This window comes from Acipenser ruthenus, chromosome 4 (assembly GCF_902713425.1).
Source record: "Acipenser ruthenus chromosome 4, fAciRut3.2 maternal haplotype, whole genome shotgun sequence".
NCBI classification, from domain to species: Eukaryota; Metazoa; Chordata; class Actinopteri; order Acipenseriformes; family Acipenseridae; genus Acipenser; species Acipenser ruthenus.
In genome coordinates this window covers 93,874,662-93,893,198 of record NC_081192.1, presented here as the reverse complement: position 1 = coordinate 93,893,198, position 18,537 = coordinate 93,874,662, and the positions used below count along the sequence as shown (strand labels likewise).

At 39.5% G+C, this 18,537-nt stretch overlaps 1 protein-coding gene across 3 annotated transcripts in view; it reads left to right on the top strand.

Moving 5' to 3' along the window:
* Positions 1-18,537, top strand: part of LOC117399291 (semaphorin-5A-like) — a 145,029-nt gene that overhangs the window by 96,269 nt on the left and 30,223 nt on the right. For all 3 annotated transcript variants that reach the window (XM_033998380.3, XM_033998379.3, XM_033998381.3), the window contains exons 12-14: positions 12,040-12,157; positions 17,604-17,785; positions 18,046-18,189. In XM_033998380.3, coding sequence (XP_033854271.1) covers positions 12,040-12,157; positions 17,604-17,785; positions 18,046-18,189 — 444 coding nt within the window. The remainder of the gene's footprint in view (positions 1-12,039; positions 12,158-17,603; positions 17,786-18,045; positions 18,190-18,537) is intronic.

Genomic DNA, 18,537 nt, shown 5'->3' with positions numbered 1-18,537 from the left:
GTCACATTCTGCATGCATTTAGCATGGATGGGGAATTTTAACCCCATCCATGCTGTAAAATAAAACAACATCTTTTTAAACACCAAACCATACATTTCAAATAATAATAATACAAAATACACAGGGGCGGGGTGTCCCTTTGCTCACAGATAAGTGTGAAGAGTAAGCACATTGATACATTGTTTCAAACTAAACGAACCAGTCCGAGTCCGTTTGAAGTGTGAATGCAGCCTTAGACATGGAAGCCCCTGCTAACCTAGCACATACTATCTGTCCTCTATCAGATCTGCTCTTTTGACTGAAACTGACTTGAAAAAAGGAAATTATATATATATATATATATATATATATATATATATATATATATATATATATATATATATATATATATATATATATATATATACATACATACACACATCATTTGTATCACAAAGTCAATAATGTACTGTAAGGGACATATGTTTGTCCTACATTGTGCTTAAAAATTGCGGCTGCCATTTAAATCTATATAATGCAAGATTAGCTGACCTAGTAATTGTTATATTTTGTAAATTATAGTGGCTACTGAAATGATCAGAAATATCTTGATATCATGTGGCTCATATTGCATGTCACCACAATGCTGAATCCAATGGTATTTCTCTCTCAATTCACAACACATTATAAAAATACAGGGTTCTACATACAAGCTTACATTGCAGGGTCCTAAATACAAATTCTAGATGTGTTATCGTATCTATAAGTGGCTTTTTTATTATTTTACAAACTTAATTATATACATCTTTTTTTTCAAAATTTCTTTTAATATGTGTGTGTGTGTGGACGTATGGTGTATTTTTAATATTAAGGTTATGTAAATATGTTTGAAGTAAGTACCATTACTTGTTTTAGAAGCTGTTTACTTCAAGGGGATACAAATTTACAAGTCAAAATAAGAAACTTTACTTGTTTTAAGAAGTATTTACTTAATTGTATTTTAGAGTGTGAATAATACATCCTTGTTCAACCGTTCATTGGGGAATAAGATTAAAACTCCCCAAGCACTGGCTGCTGGCTGGAACAGTTTTACTAAGCCCCTAACACACTGAGCTGGCATTTCCAAGCAAAGTTAAATAAATGAGGACAGCTACAACACGAATCTTGCCAAGTGAGAGTTTATAAAAACAGCCCAGTGTGGTGTGCAGTTAATCCTAAAATTCACAACCCCACCAAACAAGGTAGAGAACTAAGAGGGAAATAAATCACAGCTAAGCACCAGTGGTAGCCTTTCCATGTTCCAGAATGAAGACGTTGCTCAGGTATTGCATTAATCATCGTCCGGAACAATGGCAGCTTGCAATTCATTGTGCTGAGGAGTAAAGTCATTTTTTTCAGGTAGCCAGTGGTAACGGGAGAGGATCCGTGGTCTAGTAAACAATGATGTTCATCTTATTTGTTCTTGGCTTCCTGAAGCTTCATCAAACAATGGCTTGTGGTGCCTTTTTCAGTTTGCTCGACAATTAGACAATTTTACAGCACTCATATGTGAAACACTGCCGTGGTTCAGTGTACCAAAGGGGCAGATGTCCACACCTGCTATATACAGTAAATAGCAATGCATCACATGTAAAATGTATACAATTCTTGACGCAGTCAGACTACATCTGGACACTGGGCTATTAGGTACAGTGCTTCCCTTTCTAATTTATTTTCAGTGATCACCCAGTGTCACTAAAAAGTCAAGGCAATGGTATCACAATGATATGAATCAAACCACAGTGGTGACCCATTCTATCATATAATAAACAGTGTGTCACAGTCTTAGAACCATTGTGCTGTATTGCAGTATTTGTTTTCAGTCTACTGAATTTTGCTATGGTCTGCTGTTTGGGTTTCCTTAGGTTAATGCACAAGTATGTCAATGGTATCCCAATTGTATTATTTTTTTTTAACTTTTAAGTAAGGGTTGACTCTCCAGTATGATGAAACAGCTTTCCCTATAATGAGCTCCTCTGAGGTACAGTATTAACTACAGTAGAAAATAACAGCTAGCTTTCTCCTTCACAGGCTTTAGAGTGTCAAGTCAGAATACCACAATACTTTACATGCTCATTATGACAACATCTTTACAGTTTCTTAATACCACCCAAGTGAGTTTAGACGAGACCACTACATTTCACAACAAGAATTGGCTATATATATATATATATATATATATATATATATATATATATATATATATATATATATAATCTCCCCTGATTACCCATAATTCTATAGCTACTGCTTTCTCACACTTTAACTTGAAAGCTACTTGTATTTACTTACTCTCATGAGCTTTTCAGTAGTCTGAGTACAGTTACACTGCACTGATGAGCCTCGTTACAAAAAGGATATTGCTGCTCTAGAAAGAGTGCAAAGAAGAGCAACCAGAATTATTCTTGGTTTAAAAGGCATGTCATATGCAGACAGGTGAAAAGAGTTGAACCTTTTCAGTCTTCAACAAAGAAGACTACGCGGTGATCTGATTCAAGCATTCAGAATCCTAAAAGGTATAGACAATGTCGACCCAGGGGACTTTTTTGACCTGAAAAAAGAAACAAGGACCAGGGGTCACAAATGGAGATTAGATAAAGGGGCATTCAGAACAGAAAATAGGAGGCACTTCTTTACACAGAGAATTGTGAGGGTCTGGAACCAACTCCCCAGTAATGTTGTTGAAGCTGACACCCTGGGATCCTTCAAGAAGCTGCCTGATGAGATTCTGGGATCAATAAGCTACTAACAACCAAACGAGCAAGATGGGCTGAATGGCCTCCTCTCGTTTGTAAACGTTCTTATGTTCTTAAATATGTCGGCAGTCGCTGTACTCTGACGTTTAAAACACTGTCAATGTAGAAGCCTTTTGGTGACTTTCACCCAATTTGACTGTCTCTTGTAATGCTGAAATTTGCTTAGCACACCATTTGCCCCTACTAATAGGATCTACTTTAGTAGCACACAATTTAGACATTCTTTGCACTTTACATTATACTACTTCACTTGGAAGGCTATCCCATAACATATTGTATAATGTATAAAAAAAAGTGCTTTCCACTTTCTGTTCTGAACTTTCATTGCAATGTATCATCCTACTGCAGAATTTAAAGTAATGACTTTGGTTAACTTTAGTTAACTTTATCTGTACCATGTAGGATTATCACAAAAAAGCTGCCTGTTTGATTACATCTTATGTGGCGCGTAATTAGTAGCTTTTTTGTAATGAGAGTCAGTTCCCACAATTAACACCCGTTTGACAGTGGTAATTGTTCACAATGTAAATGTCACCACATGCATTTTACAGTGCTTGTAAGCTCGCCAGCAGTCATTAGGAGCAGTTCATTAATGGAAAGCTTTCTGTTAAACATTCATCAAGCCCAAGGGCACGTAATGTACCAGAGCCTAAAAAGCACTTAGATTTACCAGTACTGTATCCAGTGAAGGTGCATGAATTGCCCGAGGTTCAAATTAGGAGTGTGAAGGTGCACGAGCAAGATCACACCCATTGAAAATGAAGCATTGCTGTCTGTCCCCAGCCAACTTAGTGAGGGATTAAAACAAGCAAGATCCTGATCATATGACCCACAAAAATGCCTTTGCTGGATGGGCCAGTAAGAACCAACTGAAAACTACGTTTTTATTATGAAACAAAGAAGATTGTACTTTGCAAATGTTTCAGTTCAAGGCAGCTAGATACACTTATATGACTCCTGTTTTTAAACAAACAGAAGAAAAAAAAAGACAAGGGGATTTTGATAAGATAATCAAAATCTAACTAAGTCATTATGGAGACATTCAATTTGCAAGTTCTGGATGTTAGAGTGGTATTCAATTATATAATGTATAGAAAATGTGTGATTGATCTATGTCGCAGTAGTTAGTGGGGGGTGGACAGAAGTATGTTAATTTGCGCAAAATGTCAACTTAGCTGTACCAAATCTTACTTAACGTATATTTCTATAATTAGAAATACTTTTGCCTTTTTTAATGTTTAGAAATGCTATGGAAAAATACCATTAAAAATAAAATATACACTTACCATAATGTGTGCCTCTTTCATATAGGAAAATGTGAGTTAAAAAAATTGATGGTAATAATTATGCTTTAATGATTTTGTTAGCTATATGTTATTGTGACAGACTGGCTCGCAGTGGTGACGTCACGGACCAGGAAGTAGAAACCAAAACAATGGATGGGCGGTTGAAGCTGAGTGCAATGGCACTCAGCGTATTTATTAATAAACAAACAAAAGATTTAAACAAAACAACAAAACACAAAACAAAAGGGCACGAGGGCCAAACGAATCAACAAACAAACAAGTAAGTGTCGTGCTGGAGAATCCAGCACGTTTTAGCAATTGTTTTTTTAAATGTGACTCGCTCTCTCTGCTCCCCGTACTCTCCTCTGTACACCCAACATCAAGTGCAGAGAGCTGCAGGTTTATATACTCTGGCCGAGGGATTAACTAGTTGGTAATTATCTTATTATCCCTCGGCCAGAGTCTGCACGCGTTTGGTAAGGATGCATGACTGTCAGCTAGTTAAATAATCAGTAGCTGATCAGCCATGCATCCTCACGGGGTTTTTAAATATAAAATAATAAAAGACGCGGCGCTTTTACCCGCGCCGTAAACAAAAATACAAATAATAATACATAGGGGCAGGACACTCCGCCACACATGCTCCCCCTTGTGCGCAGCACACATGGCCTTTTCGGCCACCTCCCCCCTCAGTCTCAATGTCCTGGAAGAGGGGGAAGCAAGTTGCTTCTGGGGGGTGGCCATGGTGGAACTTCTGGCACCCCCCCAATTCTTCGTGGCCGGCAGCTACCTCTTCCGGGGCTCCCTCCACACTCTATCCTGCCGCGAAAGTCCTGACCTTCCCCCTCCTCTTCACGGCCAGCAGTTCCCCTCCGTGGGGCTCTGACCACACAATCTCCTGCCGCGAAAGTGCGGCTGGGGGAGCTGGTCTCCGGATCTCTCCCCCTTTCTTCATGGCTGTCCGTTCCCCTCCATGGGGCTCCGGCCATAGTGTAGTGACCCCAGGCGAAGCAGGATCCCTGGTGACGCCAGCCGACGGCAGCGGACCCTCGGGAGGCGACGGCAGCAGACCCTCGGGAGGCGACGGCAGCGGCAGCGGACCCTCGGGAGGTGAACTCAGGAGGGGAGCCCCTGGCCATGGAGGCGGCAGCGGGAGCTCCACTTCTCCCTCGTTCCCTGTAGCTGGTGGCTCTCCAGGCGATGTGGAGCAACAGGCAGCCCCAGGCGATGCGGAGCAACAGGCAGCCCCAGGCGATGCGAGGCAGGCATCCTTGGGCGGTGCGAGGCAGGGCAGGAGCAGTCCTTCCCATGACGGTGGAGGTGGAACCAGCAGGTATTCACCCTCTGCTGGTGGAGGTGGGAGGGGCAAGCAGTCCTCCCACGGCGGCTGAGGCGGAACCAGCAGGCATTCACCCTCTGCTGGTGGAGGTGGGAGGGGCAAGCAGTCCTCCCACGGCGGTGGAGGCGGAACCAGCAGGCATTCACCCTCTGCTGGTGGAGGTGGCGGAGGCAGAGGCAGCTCTTGCTGCTCTGCTCCTGGTGATGGTGGAGACAGAAGCAGTTCCTGCTGCTCTGCTCCTGGTGGTGGTGGAGACAGAGGCAGCTCCTGCTGCTCTGCTCCTGGTGGTGGTGGAGACAGAGGCAGCTCCTGCTGCTCTGCTCCTGACGGTGGTGGTGGAGACAGAGGCAGCTCCTGCTGCTCTGCTTCTGGTGGTGGTGGAGGCAGAGGCAGCTCCTGCTGCTCTGCTCCCAGTGGAGGAAGCGGTGGAGGTGGCGGAGGCAGAGGCAACTCCTGCTGCTCTGCTCCTAGTGACGGAAGCGGTGGAGGTGGGAGCAGCGTGTAGTCTCCTGACGTTGCAGGGGACTGTTGCGGCTCTGCCTCTCTTGCAGGGGACTGGTGCGGCTCTGCCTCTCTTGCAGGGGACTGTGGTGGAGGCAGTGGCGATGGGGCGGATGCTGGCCACTCAGAGGGAGGCTGTGGCGGTGCTGGCTCCCTCTGCTGTGGCGGCTGGGCTGGTGTATGCCGTGCTCCCTTCAGCAGCATAAACAGAGGCTGCTGGGGAACACCAGCATCCTGCCCTTCTCCCCCCCAGAAAAATTCAGGGGGTTGAGCCTGTAACTCCTCCCCTTCTGGCTCTTGGGACTGCAGCTTGGGTCCTAGGGCTGTGGAAGCCCCGACTTCCCTCTCTTCGGGCCGTGGACGCACCGACTCCTCCCTTTTGGGCTGTGGACGCACCGACTCCTCCCTTTTGGGCTGTGGACGCACCGACTCCCCCCTCTTGGGCTTAGGACGTTCGGGCTCCTCCCACTCAGGCGTAGGACGTTCGGGCTCCTCCCACTCAGGCGCAGGACGTTCGGGCTCCTCCCACTCAGGCGCAGGGTGCTCGGGCTCCCCCCTTCTGGGCGCTGGGTGCTCGGGCTCCCCCCTTCTGGGCGCTGGGTGCTCGGGCTCCCCCCTTCCGGGCGCTGTAGCCTGTTGCTTCGCCTTCTTGGCACCGCCCCTCCTTCCCTTCTTCGGGACCAGCAGTTCCACCTCCCGCCATGGAGGGGGTTGGTCTGGTGGTTTGTGCCCGACCTTGCCGACAGCAAAGCACCACTCCTCCCCTTTGAGGCAGGTGAGGCAGGTTTCCTGATCCACCTGCGGCGATGGTATGGCCTTCAGGTGGATCCACTCCTCCGCAGTCTCCACCTCACCTCGATCAAAGGCCTGCACAAAGAGGGGGTCTTCATATGGGCACACCTCAGGGAGATGCCCATACTCCAGGCAGGCAAGGCACCATGTAGCCCCTCCTTCCTTTAACTCCCTCTGATGCGCATGCCACCTCTCCATGTATGCATCAACTTTATCCATTTTCTTTTTTTCAAACACAACACACAAAAAACACTTTGAAAAAAACAAAAAAAAAAGTCCTTTCCTTTCCTGGCTGTTGGAGGCGTTGTTTGTCCCACGCTGGACACCATATGTGACAGACTGGCTCGCAGTGGTGACGTCACGGACCAGGAAGTAGAAACCAAAACAATGGATGGGCGGTTGAAGCTGAGTGCAATGGCACTCAGCGTATTTATTAATAAACAAACAAAAGATTTAAACAAAACAACAAAACACAAAACAAAAGGGCACGAGGGCCAAACGAATCAACAAACAAACAAGTAAGTGTCGTGCTGGAGAATCCAGCACGTTTTAGCAATTGTTTTTTTAAATGTGACTCGCTCTCTCTGCTCCCCGTACTCTCCTCTGTACACCCAACATCAAGTGCAGAGAGCTGCAGGTTTATATACTCTGGCCGAGGGATTAACTAGTTGGTAATTATCTTATTATCCCTCGGCCAGAGTCTGCACGCGTTTGGTAAGGATGCATGACTGTCAGCTAGTTAAATAATCAGTAGCTGATCAGCCATGCATCCTCACAGGGTTTTTAAATATAAAATAATAAAAGACGCGGCGCTTTTACCCGTGCCGTAAACAAAAATACAAATAGTAATACATAGGGGCGGGACACTCCGCCACAGTTATTTAACAGGGGATTTACTCTTCTTCAACAATCTTTTTTGGTCCACTGTTTCAGAAGGGCACATTACTAAATAAATCTCCCCCACTACGCAGTCATTCGTGTGGTTGGTTTAATTGAATCCTCTTTACTCCAAACCAGTGAATGTATTGTGCATGGCCATTTGTTATCACAGGTCATATTAGTGGTAGAATGAAAGGGTTTACGAAATGCCAACATATTATTAATGTTTTTTGGTTTCCCATTTGTGTCTTGTTTCTTTATCACATCATTAAAACCTACTTTTTTTAAAACATGTAAGCCCCACATCATTGAAACCTATTTTATTTAAGTTTAAGCATGGCAAGGTTCATAGGCACAAGCCTAGCAGCTAAAGACAATCTTAATGTACTCTTTCTGGTAAATATTTAAACAAGTAAGTAAAAAACAGACTCATAGGCTCATAAGCAACATAGGGCAGGATTTTCAAAAGTTTGTAAATGATAACTCCAGTGTTAATCAATAAATCGTTGTGTTGCATTGATTTTGGCATTTTCAAGTGGTCGTTGTGCCTATTTCGTTATTAAATAATCGCCTATGGGAGGGGAGTGGTTGTAGCGAGGTGTAGGACCGGAAGTGATGACACAAACAGGAAGTGAGGTTGATGGTGCAGCTGGGCAGGGTTTTTATTAAAATCCAACAGTAAAGGTCATCAAATCAAAGTTCCTCAAATAATAGTCCAGTAAATAATACGCAGGTATTTCACAAAACAAAGCAAACAACCACCCTGAGTATCAGCAATGATTAACGGGGTTTCAAAATAAAAAGGTTAAACAAGACAGTGTCCACAATTAATAAACAAAATAATCTCATGGCGTGTGCCGTGACCGCAACGAGTTGCCTCTCGCTGTTGCAATGGGTGACCTCCCACTGCTAAATATATAATGCAGTGTTACATACATGGTTTACATGTATAATAACTAACAACTACAAACACCAAATGCACTTGAAACTTATGTATTTATAGCCTACAATCCTACATACTAAAATACATACAAAAATAGATGTCAACATAAGAAAATAAATTACAACCAATATACATAGATGGCTTACGGTATTTATTTTCTTTTTAACCAAAAAGAGATTGCAAAATACACATTAAAAGAGTTGTATATAGTAAACTGTGGCAAAATACCCCCAGAATGAGGGTACATTACTAATGTGTTTTTTTTTAAAATCCGTGCCGTTAGATTTTTGCCCACATGCCAGATAATCGTAAATAAGCATTTTATATTTTATATTAAGTGTTCCAAATAAATATTCATTCTGCATGACAAAATGCATGAAGTAATTAAAAGTGCAAAATAATCTGCACACTGCTATTTGAAGAGTGGCAATAAACAACCACTACAAAATCATAATTATGCGAAAAAAACTTTTATTTATAGAACAGGCAAAAAAAAAAAGATACCGTGCAAAAAGTGGTCAGTGCAAACGTTTCGGTCGCATGACCATCATCAGTGCTAGTGAATGAAGAACACCTGAGTATTTAAGATCTTAATTCAATTAAAGATAAATATCAGAGGTCAGGTGTTCAATTAAAGACAGAACAACATGTACACAGACCAATTAATATAGAAATATATTGATAGACATTAGAGGGAATATATTACCAAACATTATTGTAAAATTTAATTATGGGACGAGTTACAGAAAAAAAGCAAAATAGCAAAGATAACAATGGAAGAAATCATTAGTTAAATACATCATGTTGTTAATTATTGAATTTTAAGATCTATTAATTTGACTACTTCAATTTATCTAGAGCTACTAAGACAAAAATAATAGAAATGAATAATACTGATGTTAATATTCAGCAAATATGTAAATACTATATAGACATAAACATTAGTGACCATGAAGCCAAAAGTCTTAAGTATAGCATAATGAATTAATTATCAAATAAACATTAATGATAAAGAGAATACAGAAGGAAATAAAATAATAAGAACAATATTAATTATATAGTAGTGGTAACATGATAGTCCTAGTTCTTCATTAATACCTTCTGGCTGTACTATTTTGAGATAGAAGTAGGTTTGATTCAAGTCACCCCCTCTACGAGACTGAAATAATCTTTGTATACCACAAAATTCCGAAATGTAATTATTTACTTCGGCAAAATGTCTAACCAGTGGTGAGTGTACGCCTTTCCTACGGATGGCACTTTTATGTTCATTAATGCGCAGCCGTAGTTGTCTTTTGGTTTTACCAACATATTGTAAGTTACAAGGGCAGGAAATTAAATAAACTACAAAATCAGATGTGCAGGTAATGACTTGTGAAATCTTGTATTCTTTGTTAGTTAGATGACTTGTAAAGGTTTTAGTTTTAATAGCATTGTCACAAGCTGCACATTTCCAACATGGAAAGAATCAGTTTATCACTGTACCCCTGTTTCAGTTTTTAGCTGTATCTTTAAAAGAATCGCCTTTAACAAATATATCCTGCATATTTCTGCCTCTATAGTGTGTAAAATGGGGCATTGATTGAAATATTTTGCTGCCAATAGTATCAGTTGATAAGATATGCTAGTGTTGTCTAGCTAGTGTGGGCAGCAGTGTGGAGTAGTGGTTAGGGCTCTGGACTCTTGATCGGAGGGTCATGGGTTCAGTCCCCGGTGGGGACACTGCTGCTGTACCCTTGAGCAAGGTACTTTACCTAGATTGCTCCAGTAAAAAACCCAACTGTATAAATGGGTAATTGTATGTAAAAATAATGTGATATCTTGTAAGTCGCCCTGGATAAGGGCGTCTGCTAAGAAATAAATTATTTATATTTATTATATTATATATTTATTTGTCTAATAATATATTTAATCTCATGACTGTGTGTAGTAAAAGTCGTGCAACAAATTTTGAACTTTGAAGAGAGCTTTATCTAACCAATCCCTTGGGTAATTCCTAGATAGAAATTGGTCATACATTTTCCAGCTTCAATGTCAAAATCTTGAGATTTAAAACAAATTCGTTTGAGGCGCAAAAATGGACTATAAAAAGTCCCCTTTTGGGAGGTACAAAGAAGCTAGAAGCATGTAGAATACTGTTTTTATTAGTCGATTTAGTATACAGAGTGGTATATAAAGATCCCTTATCAAGAAATACAGTGGTATTGAGAAAACTGACCTTGAATGTATCATATGCCAAACTAAAATTCATAGAGGAAATCAGACCATTCAAATAAGCAACAAATGCTTTAAGTTCTAGATCGGTACCAGACCACAACAGAAACATAACATCAATATATCGTTTCCACATGATGATGTTATCTATGAAAGGATTGTGTCCATTATATTACTGTATACGGGAAATCCCATAAAAAGATTGGCATAGTCGGGTGCAAATAAAGCTCCCATTGCTGTGCCCTGAATTTGTAAATAAAAATCTTTCTCAAAGAGAAAGTAATTTTGGGTGAGAATCATATGTGCCATCTCAAGTAAAAATACAGTTGGTGCCTGGATGTCACTTATCAAGATAGAATTCAAGAGCATTGAGACCATCACCATGTGGAATATTAGTATTTAGACTTCCAACGTCAAGTGTAGCTAAAATAACATTTTCATTTGGTAATCTTACATTTGATAATTGACCAATAAAGTCACTCGTATCCCTTAGATATGAAGGTAACTCATTCACAAGGGGTCTCAAGAAAGAATCAATATAATTGGAAAGAGGTTCAATGAGAGAACCAATTCCAGAGGCAATGGGGCGGCACAAAATGCACAATTTTAAATTAAGATTACAAATTATACACAACATAGATATTCCCATTACGTTTTATTTCCATTTGGCTACTGCTTGCTGGTGGAAGAGCCGCCTCCCTCTATGCTAGTAGTTTCCATAACAGCGAATTATGCTTCCATTCATTTTTCTTGATCTTGTTAACATGCATTTTGATTAACAAGTTCCCCTTATCTAGTCGTTGAGACAGGAAGTGATGTAAGAGACCTATGACAATTAATATTTTTAATGAGAAATGTGTTCATTAACAACCTCATTGACTCAATTTCAAAGCATTAGATTGATTTAATTAATATGTTTTGTTTGAAAATCACTTGCTACTAAAGCTCTCGTTACTATACCATGAATTTGATACAATAACACTGGTTTGAAAATCCTGCCCATAGGCTTTTGGCTAAAAAAAATGTTTCAATCATGTAATGAAAAAAAGGATATGATTTGGAAATCAGATAACATGAATGACAGGTGGGTAAGAGAAAACAATGTTTTAAAACCCTTTCCATTTAACCTTAAATTTAATCTGAATTAATTAGGAACCATTTCCTTATGACACAAAAGTGATTGATTCTGCCAGGTTTTGTCATATCCTTCCACAATGATGATATATTAAGATGTTTTCAAATATGCAACGTTTCAGTGAAAGCTGAGAGGTGAAAGTTCAAGTATGTGACCTCTCCATTTGATATTTTCAGTGCCTGTGTTGGAGCCCGGGACCCCTACTGTGGTTGGGACCTGGTGCTGAAGAAATGCACAACCCTGGATGAGAGTCTCAGTATGAGTCAATGGGAGCAAAGCATCACAGAGTGTCCGGTAAGTACTCCAAAGAGACAGAAGAGTTTACTAACCAGATAAAAAACAGGTGGTCAGGGATACAAGCTCAATCTACCAAAGTGTGACATTGGCTGTAGTAGGGGATTCTACAGCTATGGCCAAAAGTTTTGCATCACCAATAATTATAGGATTGAGACATCATTTAAAAAATATACATATATATATATATATATATATATATATATATATATATATATATATATATATATATATATATGAACATCATTTAGATATTTTATTTAACATCATGTAAGAAACTACAAAATGATATTGGAAAAGTCTACTGGAAGCCATAATAGTAGTACAGTATTTCATGTTAGATTTTGAAATGTCACATTTATCAGTATATGGGAAACTATATAGCGGTATGTAATTCAATATGTTAACATAACATTATTCAGCAGCTTTCATTTGACTTTATGAAGCAAAATGTGTTGCAAGGTGATGCAAAATATTTGGCCATAGCTGTATACCAGTAATAGAAACTGGCTGGAGTGGTATTAACCTGCTCCTATCTAGTTTTAAATAACTTTAGCAGAGGCAGAGGTGTTAAAGGGACTAGTAGCTCTTAAAGTAAACAAATCCCCTGGGCCGGATGAGATCCTCCCAATAGTACTCAAAGAAATGGAAGAAGTTATTTACAAACCGCTAGCTAAGATCATGCAACAGGCTCTTGAGACAGGGGTTGTACCAACAGACTGGAGAATTGCAAACATAATACCGATCCACAAAAAGGGAGACAAAACCAAACCAGGTAACTACAGACCAATAAGCCTTACTTCTATTATATGTAAACTTATGGAAACTATAATAAGATCAAAAATGGAAAATTACCTATATGGTAACAGTATTCTGGGAGACAGTCATCATGGTTTTAGGAAAGAGAGATCGTGTCTAACTAACCTGCTTGACTTTTTTGAGGATGCAACATCGACAATAGATAATTGCAAAGCATATGACATGGTTTATTTAGATTTCCAGAAAGCTTTTGGCAAAGTCCTGAATAAGATTAATTCACAAACTGAGCGCAGTAGGGATTCAAGGAAATGCATGCACATGGATTAGGGCGTGGTTAACATGTAGAAAACAGAAAGTACTGATTAGAGGAGAAACCTCAAAATGGAGCAAGGTAACTAGTGGTGTACCACAGGGATCAGTATTAGGTACTCTGCTATTCCTAATCTACATTAATGATTTAGATTCTGGTATAGTTAGCAAACTTGTTAAATTTGCAGACGACACAAAAGTAGGAGGAGTGACAAACACCGTTGCAGCAGCAAAGGTCATTCAAAATGATCTAGACCGCATTCAGAACTGGGCAGACACATGGCAAATGAAATTTAATAGAGAAAAGTGTGAAACGGTACTGCAGGCAGGCAATAAAAATGTCTATTATAAATACCATATGGGTGATACTGAAATTGAAGAAGGAATCTATAAAAAATCTAGGAGTTTATGTTGATTCAAAAATGTCTCAGAAAGAGTGAAAGAAGAACGACCAGAATTATTATTGGTTTAAAAGGCATGTCATATGCAGACAGGCTAAAAGAATTGAATCTATTCAGTCTTCAACAAAGAAGACTACGCTGCGATCTGATTCAAGCATTCCAAATTCTAAAAGGTCGACAGTGTCGACCCAGGGGACTTTTTTGACCTGAAAAAAGAAACAAGGACCAGGGGTCACAAATGGAGATTAGATAAAGAGGCATTCAGACGAAAAAAATAGAAGGCACTTTTTTACACAGAGAATTGTGAGGGTCTGGAACCAACTCCCCAGTAATGTTGTTGAAGCTGACACTCTGGGCTCCTTCAAGAAGCTGCTTGATGAGATTCTGGGATCAATAAGCTACTAACAACCAAACGAGCAAGATGGGCTGAATGGTCACCTCTCGTTTGTAAACTTTCTTATGTCATTATGTTTTTATAGCAAATTGCTGTTAACGCTTCTGTGTCGTCTAATATTCAATTGAATTAACTTCCATAATGAACTACACTGGTTTACATTTGTCATTTTTATTAAGTCAATCAGCTCAGGTATGGGAAACTATGTATTCAAATAAATAATGTGTTTGAATTTCAAAAATTATAAAGATTCGTAACAGTTGGAATTTAAGTTTGTCTTGTAAAAAGACTTTGTAACCAAGCCCTTTCTAAAATGATTACTGTTTTCAAGCCTGTGGTAGTACATGCTGAGTTTCAATGACCTCACACAGCTGGAAGTGCCAGCCTAGATGACAGGAAGAGCTGTTGGACCAGGCAGCAAACCCTGGACACTCGTTCAGTTTTCTCTGTCTGTGTTCAGATTGTAGGTATATTTATCATCTTCATGGGAAGTCAATCTGCCACAGAGTTACTAACCCAACTTTCCAGTCCAATGGTGACTATACTTGTTTATCTCGGATTTGTAAAGAACAGTTATGGTAATATATTAATGTATTGTGTTATCCTTGTTGCTTGGCTTGGTAAACCTTAGACATCTGTAGGCTCTGCAGAGACAGCACCTGTCTAGTTCTAACATACTATTGTTCAGATTTATTTATATTCTATATATACCTTTTAAAGTGCAATTTGACGTCATGATCAGACAACAAAGCATGATTTTTTTTTTTTATTGATTGATATACAAATGCCCAGAAAACAAAATAATATTTTGCTGGCCAGTCAAGATGGTAGGTTTCCTGTTCCGTTTAAGTAATTTTAGCTAACAAAATAATTCCATAAATCTTACCTGTTTTGCACTTACATTCACTACACAGGTCGCAAATCTTCAATTTTGAAAGAATCTCATTTTAAATAAAGATATCTGGCACTAATTTATGTTAAAAAAAAAAGTGATCAGTTTCTATGTTAAACCTCGAACCAAGACCAAGCGAGTGCAACACTAACTGAAAGAATGGCTTGCAAACAGAGACACCTTTCACCAAGTATAGTATCTATGTAATCAATCTGAAATGCTACATTAGAAAATGACTTAGAAACACTACAGAGATTTGTGGATTTGTGCCTCAATGGACACCTAGTTCCAAGGCAATATTCGCTTTTTGATTATTAGTCTCACATTCAACATCTGTGTGAGCTTCCCTGTAATGAAAAAAAAAAAACAGACTCATTGCATCTTGGTAGCAGCTGCAATTAACCATGGAACTGTCAGCAGGGAAGCTTGCACAGGTGTAGAATGTGAGACTAATAATCAAATTACACTTACAAATTCTCTCTCTGTTACCTTTACTGTCACATGAATGATGAAAAAAGTCCTTGGGACTAACCCCGGAATGTGTTATATCTTATTATTATTATTATTTATTTATTTCTTAGCAGACGCCCTTATCCAGGGCGACTTACAATTGTTACAAGATATCACATTATTTTTACATACAATTACATTATTATTATTATTATTATTTTTACACATTATTTTTTTTACACATTTTTTTTTTTTTTTACATACAATGACCCATTTATACAGTTGGGTTTTTACTGGAGCAATCTAGGTAAAGTACCTTGCTCAAGGGTACAGCAGCAGTGTCCCCCACCGGGGATTGAACCCACGACCCTCTGGTCAAGAGTCCAGAGCCGTAACCACTACATCTACATAAAAATAAGTTAATGCAGCTATCAGAACTAAAGTGAATAACAAAGAAAAACTGCTTGCTAGAAGTGTCACATTACTGATAAACTAAACTGCTAATATACAAAATCAACAACATTCTGTACACAAATAAAAAATATAATAAACATTTTATTTTGGTTTTATTCGCAGTAAAGCATTAGGAAAATGCTGTACTGTGTTTAAATATGGCTTACTACTAATATTACCACTGTACTTGTACTGTATGTTTGACTATTGTAGTATTACATTGTAGCTGTACTACTGTATTAATGAGCACAGTACTGTAACACAGATCAATAGTACTACTATAGTACAGTATAGTACAGTGCAATAGTAATACTATATTTCAGTACTATAATAGTACTATGGTACAGTAACATAATACTGTAGTACAGTTCTATACTACTACTGTGTATATAGTATACTATAGTATTCTCATTTTACTATAGTACAGTACTTGAGTGTTTTTATAGTAATACTAAAGTACTTTTTGTAAGGGTTTAACTGTTTATCACAAAACTGTTTATAAAAAGAACTGCTCAAAAATGATATTATCTCTGGAAAAAAAGTACAGAAGGGGGTTGTTGAAAAACAAAATCAACATCCAGATGATCAACATGTTGCTTTGGTTTCAATCTAGTGATCTTATCAAACAGGGATTATCTTGACCTGAATCATAGCAATGTTCAGTGCCAAATAATGTAGCATTGTAAACTTGTGTGTTATTCCGGGGGCATGAAAGATGGCTCCTCCTCCTACTTTCTTCCTACCAATAACATCTGCTAATCCCCTATTTAAACCCCAAGCTTGCATTGCCCTCTGTCTTGCGTTTTTGTTTTCCATCATCCTCCCCTCTCCCACTAAGCTTCATCTGCTATTCGGCTATTTCACCTTGCAACTGCGCTCTCTTCTGCAAAAGTCTCCCTCTTGGGGGTAAGTGAAGCTCACTTCCCATCCTTAGAAGCCCAGCTGCTGCTGGATTCGTCCTCCGCGAGGAAGGTTCTCCAAGACCCAAGGGGGACCCCCGGCCAAATTTATCTATCACTGAGATCTCCCATCTCTCTCATCTAGACCCCCCTTGGGGGATGTAACGGTTGCTTCCCAGCCTTGGAGACCGATCGGTTTGGTCTCACCTCCTTGAGGATGTCTCTCCGTGAGCCAAGGGGAATCTCTGTTTAAGTTATAAGCACATATCTTCCATTAATTCCTGAGGTCCCTTACATCATGCAGCCCTCGATCATGCCCAGTGAATAACACTGCAACACATTCTCTCATATACTGTAACACCATTGCCAATCTGCTGGGCACATAAACTGATTGTTCAGTTTCCCAGCATCATTGCCAATTTTCAAGAGATGCAGCAAGAGCCAGACATGAACCAAAGACAAGTGAAACGTTTCCAAGGACACATACCATATGTTGGAAAGAAATGTGTATAACAGTTACTGAAACATTGGCAACGATGTGGGTCAAATACAAAAAATACAAGGGCAGCATACAATAGTGTAGAAAACTGGTTGTGCTTCTGTATAAATATTGGCATTTTAAGCAAACCTTTTAATTTTTGAGGTGACCTAGACAAAAGTACCATATGCACAAGCTTTCAAGACCACAAAAGTCTCTTAGGTTTTAAAAGTGTATATATTTGTATACATATTTTACCTATTACAAAGGTATCACCAAAAAAGTATATATACTCTATATTCATACATCATATATGGGGACCAGCACAGCTATTCACATGTTACATTTCTTCAATATATAAAACAAAACAATGCAATATTAAAATTGCATTTTTGTTTTTTTTGTTAACAGTCAATGAATATGACCATTGACGGGCACTATGGAGCTTGGTCACTCTGGAAACCCTGCAGCCACACTGATGGTAATAGTGTTGGTTCCTGCCACTGCAGGACCAGATCCTGTGACAGTCCAGCCCCACAGTGTGGTGGTCAGCTGTGTGAAGGCCCAAGCATGGAGGTTGCCAACTGCTCCAGGTACTTTACAATTATGGAAATCAGAGTCAGTAAGCAATTGTCCATTCAGTCAGACAGCTGTTTGTTATTATTTATATTTACTTGTGTTGCATTCCTCTGCTGTGTTCCTTGCATACAAGATTTCCAATCATCTGCAGTTTGCTTTTTTAAATAACTAGATTATTTTAAACTAAACCATGATAATATGACGATTGCCACCATTAGGTGGTATTTACCATTGGAATTTTAGCTCACCACTAATGGCAGCACTCTTTGGTCAGGAATGGAGGCTGGACACCTTGGACTATTTGGTCTCCCTGCAGCACTACTTGTGGGATTGGCTTTCAGGTTCGGCAGCGCTCCTGCAGTAACCCAAGCCCTCGACATGGAGGAAGAGTCTGTGTGGGTCAAAACAGGGAGGAGAGGTATGTGCCAGCACATTCCCGAATGAGAGGGAAATTTAATAGCCTTGCAGCACTGCAGGTAACACAACTGTAGAATGTGTCCAAAATTATCTGTGCCATGAGTACTATTTATATATTTTGTACGTTAAACAAATTGAAAGAGAGGCATTTGCAATGTGACATATTCTTCATTTTTAGTCTAAGGATGTTTGAGGTTGCCTAATAACCTGCAGTGCCATTGAGAATTACAAAAACAAAACAATTTTCAGTTTCTGCTAGTTAGGGCTGTAGCATCTATTGTGAGTATTCTGACAGCTGTTTTATTTTAAGATCCAGAATCAGCAGGAATTTCTCAAAAGGATATTTTAC